Source organism: Carya illinoinensis, chromosome 2, assembly GCF_018687715.1.
Source record: "Carya illinoinensis cultivar Pawnee chromosome 2, C.illinoinensisPawnee_v1, whole genome shotgun sequence".
NCBI classification, from domain to species: Eukaryota; Viridiplantae; Streptophyta; class Magnoliopsida; order Fagales; family Juglandaceae; genus Carya; species Carya illinoinensis.
The window spans coordinates 7,961,241-7,970,107 of record NC_056753.1 but is presented as its reverse complement, the minus strand read 5'-3'; the positions used below and the strand labels follow the sequence as shown (position 1 = coordinate 7,970,107).

General features: G+C 36.0%; 1 protein-coding gene across 1 annotated transcript; it reads left to right on the top strand.

Annotated features, from left to right (window-relative positions):
- Positions 1-6,711: 6,711 nt before the first annotated feature.
- Positions 6,712-7,546, top strand: LOC122299784 (non-specific lipid-transfer protein A-like). The gene is made up of 2 exons (XM_043110227.1): positions 6,712-7,220; positions 7,310-7,546. The coding sequence occupies exons 1-2, from the start codon at positions 6,802-6,804 to the stop codon at positions 7,332-7,334; spliced, it is 444 nt and encodes a 147-aa protein (XP_042966161.1). The 5' UTR covers positions 6,712-6,801; the 3' UTR covers positions 7,335-7,546.
- The last annotated feature ends 1,321 nt before the right edge of the window (positions 7,547-8,867 follow it).

The window sequence follows — 8,867 nt, the reverse complement described above, 5'->3', positions numbered from 1 at the left end:
TGAATTGAGATAATATAAGTTGATATGAAAGTTGAAAATTGAAAGTTGAATAAAATATTATTAGAATATAATTTTTTAATATTATTATTATTGTTTTGGGATTTAAAAAAGTTGAATTGTTTATTATATTTTGTATAGAAATTTATAAAAGTTATAATGATGAGATGAGATGAAACACTTTCACTATCCAAACGGGGCCGATCATATTCTTTTTCATTAATCACACTAGAGGATTCTTGATATATATGACATGTTAATCACACTAAAGCAAACACTATCCTTGCATACATGGACAACTATATACTTCTATTTTGTAAAAATGATCAACCAAGATTACAAATTTCAACGGACGAGGCATATTAACAATCCATGAAGATAACAAACTAAGATTACTTAATTGAATATGTAATATGTATGTCAATACATCTATATGTTACATTTTATTTAATCTACTAATGTGCTCTCTTGAAGCGTTTGATTAAAGGATGATGAACAAATGACCAAATCTTGATCATTGCAGTTGATTAATGCCGAGCTGATTAAATCACGTGAGAAGCTCGTACTTCCTTCAGGAGGTTTATGAGTTGAGCCACTGGATTGGTTACACGTGTTGGCATCTCTGTAACATATATATATATATAAGCTATATGGTGTAAATCCTAATTGCTTAATTCTGTACATATCGGCCGTTTTGAGAGGCAGAGCGTATGAGAGAGAGAACAGAGAGGGGAATTAGGGTTTTGGGAGTTTCCTTGTAGAGAGAAGAAATCAGAGTGATTTCTTGTGATTTCTGTGAGGGATTTGTGACTCTAAATGTACTGAGGCTTCTCTGTGAAGTATTGTTCATCAATAAAAAGCTCTGAGACCCATTCATGCCGTGGACGTAGACCATTAGGGTCGAACCACGTATATTGGTGTGTTCTTTCCTTGCTTTCATATTCTTTATTGTTCTTTATTGTTCATATCTGATTCTTGTGGCCTTCTTGCGATATTCTTGATAGATATTCATCATTCTGTTGATCTGTATATCACATTGTTCAATATCGTGGTGTATATTGGTAATCTGGTCATCTATTGGTATATTGTTGTTTCTAGGGTTTTGATTAACATCAAACTATGGTTATTATGATTACTACGTTTCTGTTTAATTATAAAACATAGTGTTTATCTTCAGTGCAAACAAAATAGTCTTATATAATAAAACTATTGATTATTATATCATAATAACACTAAACCTTTTGTAACTACAAAGAGGGTTATTATATAACAACTGGTATCTAGAGCTAGGTTTTATGGGAACCATGAGGTTTGATATAGAGAAGTTACTAGGGATAACAATTTTGGCTTATGGAGAATTAAAATGAGGGCATTGCTAGTCCAACATGGACTGCAAGATGCCCTTCTTGGTGAGAAACAAAAGGGTTCTTCCTCAAAAGAGGAAGAAAAGGGGATTGTCCATAAGGACATTCTCCAGAAGGCCCGCAGTGCCCTAATCCTCTCTCTTGGGGATAAAGTCCTGAGAGAGGTGGCCAGTGAGGACACTGCTGCAGGCATTAGAAAACTTGTACATGACCAAATCTCTAGCTAATAGACTACACAAGAAAACTAAGTTGTATACCTTTAAGATGGCCCCTGGAACACCAATAGGACAGCACCTTGATGAGTTCAACAAGATTATTTTAGACTTAGCAAACATAGACATTAAGGTGGAGGATGAGGATCAAGCCATCCTTCTGATGAGTTCTCTGGACTCTTCATACCTAAGTTTAAAAGAAACCATGATGTATGGTAGAGATTCTCTGACTCTTGATGAAGTAATCAGTACTTCACACTAGGGAACTACAACATAGAGGAGACACCAAACAGAATCATGAGGAAGGCTTGTCAATAAGGGGTAGAACAGAAAAAGAGAGAAGAGAGGCAAATATGAGAATAAGAAACATAGGTCTAAGTCTAAAGGAAAATAGTTTAAATGTTTTCACTGTCACAAGGAAGGGCATTTTAAGAAAGACTGTCCAAATAGGAAACCTAACCTTGGGAACAAGACCAAAGAGGCAGGGGATGCCTCTGTGGTCTTAGAGGGGTATGAGAGTACTGAGCTACTTACAGTGAGTGAGGTTGACTCAAAAACAGAGTAGATAATGGACTCTGGTTGTTCCTTTCACATGTGTCCAATTAGAGAGTGATTTAAGACATTCACTAAGTTGGATGAGGGGCAGGTAATTTTAGGAAATAATAAGTCCTGTAAAGTCATGGGAATAGGGTCAGTGAGACTCAAAATGCATGATGGGATTGAAAAGGTTTTGAGGGAGGTTAGGTACATACCTGAACTAAAGATAAATTTAATTTCTCTTGACATGCTTGATTTAGCAGGATACACTTTCAAATCTGAGGCAGGGGTTCTTAGAGTTACTAAGGCTCTCTAGTCATTATGAAATGAGTAATTAAAAATGAGTTGTATACACTACTTGGGAAAACAGTAGTTGGGGAAGCATTTTCAGCTTAGAACATAGTAGAAAACAAAGATGTACTATGACATAAGAGGCTTGGACATGTAAGTCAAGGGGGACTCTTAGAACTTCAAAAACAAGGACTGCTGAGTGATAAAAACCTAGGTAACTTACCTTTCTGTGAAGATTGTATCTATGGAAAGGCAAAGAGGGTTAGTTTTAAGTCAGCAACCCATAACACTAAACAAACCCTAGATTATGTTCATTCAGATCTATGGGGACCAGCAAGAGTGAATTCACACAATGGAGGGAGTTATTTTCTCTCTTTAGTGGATGATTACTCTAGGAAGGTTTGGATATACATCCTTAAAAATAAGAGTGACACCTTTGAAAAATTTAAGGAGTGGAAGACTCTAGTGGAAAACCAAGTAGGTAGAAAACTCAAGATTCTCAGGACTGATAATGGTCTAGAGTTTCTGTCAAATGAGTTTAATATGTACTGTCAAAAAGAAGGAATTCTTAGGCATAAGACAGTGAGGGAAACACCCCAACACAATGGCTTAGCTGAAAGAATGAACATAACCATCTTAGAAAGGGTAAGGTGTATGTTGTCAAACTCAGGGCTGCCCAAAACATTCTGGGCAAAGGCTGCCACTACTGCTGTACATCTCATAAATAGATGCCCATCATCTACCATAGAGTTTAAAACACCACATGAGTTGTGGTCTGGAAAAACTCCTAGCTATGACTACTTAATAATTTTTGGGTGTGTTGCTTATGCACACTCAAAAACTGACAAGTTGGAACCGAGGGCACTCAGGTGCATATTCATAGGGTATCCTGAAGGGGTTAAGGGCTACAAACTTTGGGTAGATGGACCTGGTAGGTATAACTACATTGTGAGTAGGGATGTGACCTTCAAGGAGTCACAAATGGCTCGGGTACAGGAGAAAAAGCGTGATCTTAAAACTAACCAGTCCCCAAGTGGATCTCAGATTGAGGTGGAGCAAAAAAGTGTCCAATTTGAACCTGAAATTGGGAAAAGTAGCAAACATGAGGAAGAAGACTTAGGGGACAAAGATCTAGGTGGTGCTAACTCCTATAACCTAGTAAGAGATAGGAAAAAGAGAGTTATAAAACCACCTATAAGGTATGGGCAGGCAGATCTCACTATATTTGCCCTAAATGTAGCTGATGAAGTGGTCTACCAGGAACCTAGGACCTATAAAGAGGCAGTAAATATCAAGAATTCCTCAAAATGGATTCTTCCTATGCAGGAGGAAATGGAATCTCTTAATAAAAATAAAACCTGGGTTTTAGTACCTAAACTTAAGGGGGTAAAACTTATAGGATTCAAATGGATCTACAAGAAAAAGGAAGACATACCAGGGGTAGAAGGGACCAGGTATAAGGCTAGACTTGTAGCCAAAGGGTTTTCACAGAGAGAAGGAATTGATTTCAATGAAATCTTCTCTCCAGTGGTTAAACATAGCTCAATTAGGCTACTGTTAGCTTATACAGCTTTTGAAAATCTGCATTTAGAACAATTAGATGTTAAAACTGCTTTTCTGCATGGAGAACTTGAGGAAGAAATTTATATGCAGCCTCCTGAAGGTTTTACTAATAAAATTAAAAGTAATCAAGTGTGTCTACTTAAAAAATCTTTATATGGTCTTAAACTATCACCTAGGCAGTGGTATAAAAGATTTGATACACACATGATTAACAATAATTTTAAAAGAAGCTGTTATGATAGCTGTGTTTATTACAAGGAAGAAAAAGGAATATGTGTTTATCTCCTTTTGTATATTGATGACATGTTAATAGCTTGTAAAGACACTGTTTTGATTAATCAAGTCAAAAGCATGCTGAAATCAGAATTTGAAATGAAAGAACTGGGCCCTACTAAGAAAATTTTAGGAATGGAAATTGAAAGAGATAGAAGTGCTAGAATGCTATATTTATCTCAGAAAAATTACATTTTTAAAATTCTAAATAGATTTGGTATGGAACATGTAAAACCTGTAATTACACCCTTAGGACAGCATTTCAAATTGTCCTCAGATCAGGCCCCTAAAACAGACTTAGATATCAGTTTTATGCAACAAATCCCTTATGCTAGCATGGTTGGAAGTATAATGTATGCGATGGTTTGTTCCAGGCCTAATTTGACCTATGCATTTACTATAGTTAGTAGGTTTATGGGTAACCCTAGAAAACCTCATTGACAAGCTATCAAATGAGTGTTAAGTTACCTAAGAGGCACTACTAACTTGGGTCTTAGTTTTGGAAAAAATATTATAAAGGGTTGTGAATTGGCTGGATTTGTAGACTCTGATTTTGCAGTAAGCATAGACACTAGGAAGTCACTGACTGGTTATGTGTTTATTGCTTTTGGGGGAGCTTTTAGCTGGAAATCACACCTACAATCTGTGGTGGCTTTGTCCACTACAGAAGCTGAATATATAGCATTGATAGAAGCCATTAAAGAGACCATATGGCTAAAAGGTATTGCTAGTGAGTTAAATATTTTCAATGGTAATATCATAGTTCACTGTGATAATCAAAGCACACTGCACTTAGCTAAAAACCCAGTTTTTCATGAAAGATCAAAACATATTGATGTGAGGCTTCACTTTGTAAGGGATGTTATAGAATCTAAAATAGTACGTGTGGAAAAGGTCTCAACTGAGGATAACCCCTCAGATATGATGACCAAGTCAGTCCCTTGGTCCAAGTTCAGACACTGTCTGAACTTAGTAGGTATGGAGTCTAGAGTTAGTCCCTTTTAGGGGGACAATGCAGGAATGAGCCAATGATGAGGATTATCTTAAAATCTTTTGGCAAATAAATGTTTTGCCAAGGTGGAGATTTGTAATATGTATATCAATACATTTATATGTTACGTTTTATGTAATCTACTAATGTACTCTCTTGAAGCGTTTGATTAAAGGATGATGAACAAATGGCCAAATCTGGATCGTTGAAGTTGATTAATGCTGAGCTGATTAAATCACGTGAGAAGCTCGTGCTTCCTTCAGGAGGTTTATGAGTTGAGCCGCTGGATTGGTTACACGTGTTGGCATCTCTTGTAACATATATATATATATATAAGCTATACGGTGTAAACCCTAATTGTTTAATTCTGTACATATCGGCCGTTTTGAGGGGTAGAGTGTATGAGAGAGAGAATGGAGAGGGGAATTAGAGTTTCGGGGGTTTCCTTGTAGAGAGAAGAAATCAAAGTGATTTCTGTGAGGGATTTGTGACTCTAAGTGTACTGAAGCTTCTCTGTGAAATATTGTTCATAAATAAAAAGCTCTGAGGCTCATTCCTGCCGTGGACGTAGTCCATTAGGGTTGAAACACGTATATTGGTGTGTTCTTTCCTTACTTTCATATTCTTTATTGTTCTTTATTGTTCATATCTGATTCTTGTGGCCTTCTTGCGATATTCTTGATAGATATTCATCATTCTGTTGATCTGTATATCACATTGTTCAATATCGTGGTGTATATTGGTAATCTGGTCATCTATTGGTATACTGCTGTTTCTAGGGTTTTGATTAACATCAAACTATGGTTATTATGATTACTACGTTTCTATTTGGTTATAAAATAGAGTTTTTATCTTCAGTGCAAACAGAATAGTCTTATATAATAAAACTATTGATTATTATATCATAATAACATTAAACCTTTTGTAACTACAATGAGGGTTATTATATAACAGAATATGAGTTCTTTTATTTATTTTTTAAATATATATATATATATAGGAAATAGATTTCATTTAATTCAATGAAATCGAAGTTACAATTGTGACTGATAAATATAGAAAAAAATCAAGATTACAATCCAACCTACTCATCTTTTTGGAGTTTTTTCGTACACAAATTTCTTTGTGATGGACATTATCTTAACTTTTATAAGCTTTTAAAGATAAAACCTTTTTAGATATGAGACTTTGTAAAAACAGAGATTTCAATTCCGGTTTGTTTGAATATGAGTTCTTGAGGCAACAATATTGGGTCGTCGGTGTTTGTATCAATTGATCTTTTTCTTTTCCTTGCCAAGCAAGAGGCGATCTATCAATTAAAGCAACCAAGTTGCGTATTTTGGTAAGGCACGGAATTAAGCAGGAACTAACATATTGCATTCAACTGAAAATCATGACACTTGCATGCATGGAATTAAACAAATGAGAAAAGAGTTTGAAACCATCCCACCAGCATCAATATCTATATATATATATATTCGTCCCTAGCTTGTTCAGCATTCACAAGCAAAGCATTTCATCACCTAGCTAGCTATTTGAAGCTTTTCATAACACAAAAATCAGTTTCCAAATCATGTCAACTACTACTGCAGCAGCCATGACTCGGGTTGGCACTGTTTTAGCCATCGTTTTTTTACTTTCTGGGATAGCATATGCAGCAGCCTCGAATACATGTTCTAGTTATGGAGGGATAAGTGAAAGTAGTGACAATGATGATGCAGCTTCATGCGCCGACGTTATCACCAAGCTTACACCCTGCCTGCCTTTCATACAAGGAAAGCAGGACAAGCCATCCACGCAGTGTTGTGGAGGTGCTACGGGTTTGGTTAACACCGCTAAAACCAAACAAGATCGACAAGCTATATGCGAGTGCATTAAGAAAGCAGGATCATCGGCCGGAAAAGTCGACCTTTCTCGCATTTCTCAACTTGTCAAGGATTGTGGCCTCAAAATCAAGCTCCCTCCTATTAGCAAAGACACAGACTGCTCTCAGTAATACTCTCTCTCTCTCTCTCTCTCTCTCTCTCTCTCTCTGTGCATGCACAGAAGGTACTGATTTTTTTCTCTTAACTTTCGTGCAGGGTATCTTTCTATCATGAAGGGTGATCATAATTAAATCCACTTGGAGAGAGATATATATATATATATATTTATATATAGCTATATTTCAAGATCCTACTTCCTACCGAGGATTTCATGATCAATCTGATGCATGAATCCAAGTGATAATATCTATTAAGCCCGGAATGAAGAAGAGAATAATGTATACCATGATCAGTTATTTATGAAAAATAAACTTCTTTAATTTGTCTCTTCAATCTGTTGGAATATTGGACAAAAGAAAATGCTAATTGGAGCATTTGTTTAGCCCAAAACAAATGCTCCAACAACTTTTCTTTTGCATTGGTCTTGGTAATTTCTCAATTTACTTTTTCTAATCAAAGATATTTACCAACTCTGCTATTAGAGCTATATACGAAGGCAATCATTATAATGTCTCTTAAATACTACATATCTTAAAGCCCAGAAGGTAATGGCATGCAGTTCGTACAAAACAAAATGAAAAGCCAAATATCGGGACTCAAACAGGATTGATAAGGATCGATTCTCACAACCTGTTCTGTATCTCAGTACTAATGCCATATACATATTTTGATAAAGAGACGCCTTAATTGAGGAAACTGGAAACTTTCTTTATGATTATTCTCATTATCAAAATATCATATTATTGACACAAAACATTGCTGCTATATACCCTGCTAGATTTCTACTTTTAGTCACTAACAGAACAGATAAGGTCATAACAACAAGAGAGTACCAAAGGTCTTGAGCGACCGATTCTGCGGAACATTCTAAAAATCAAGAACCAGCATTAATTTCTTTATGTTCATTCCAAGAGAAGGATCGAGGTACAATACTGGGCAAGGAGGGCAAATCCATGAATCAAAGTAATGAGGACGGACTGCTTGCCATCCATAATCTACTGTACCACTTTGTTGGGGAAGCTAAAGGAACATAACCTTAGTGACTGAGCAAGATCCTAACCACAAATTCATTCTGTTTAAATGACATAAAAGCACATGAAAATAAAAGCAACATGGACCATATGAGGCGTCTCCAAATGATGTTAGATGATTGAAAATAGAACTGATATGCAAATCAAGGGAAGTTTCAATGATTAGTATTGGTGTCCAGCCGAAGAATAACTTGTTCAACATAATAAGAGGCCCATGGGGGCATGAAAATGTCTTATGCATAGCATGCTTGATCTTGAAAAGTTCTTTTGGTCAGGGCGGAAAAAGTTTGAGAGATACATATCACAGGCTGCTGTCGAAAGCTATGTATATATATATATATACTTGCCTTCTATTACAGGCTTATAGGATAATTGAGTAATACCAGATAAACTTCTAGATATGTAAGTTCTGCGTTACTCTCTTTATTCATTTTTTTAAAGGAGTGCGCGATGCACGTCCCACATTTGGCAGCTGTTACATGTGAGATACATGTGAAGCATTACCTGTTGCTCTCTCTCTCTCTCTCTCTCTCTCTCTCTCTCTCTCTCTCTATATATATATATATATATATCAAATGTATTTTCATGGAGACGTAGAAAACTGCGTTTATGTAGATGTTCAA

What these genes read in the sequence shown, in the direction of transcription:
- LOC122299784 (XM_043110227.1), top strand. Translation starts at nt 6,802, where the DNA reads ATGTCAACTACTACTGCAGCAGCCATGACTCGGGTTGGCACTGTTTTA. An exon ending in AAAGACACAGACTGCTCTCA is followed by an intron (nt 7,221 to 7,309) that starts GTAATACTCTCT and finishes ACTTTCGTGCAG; the next exon opens with GGTATCTTTCTATCATGAAG.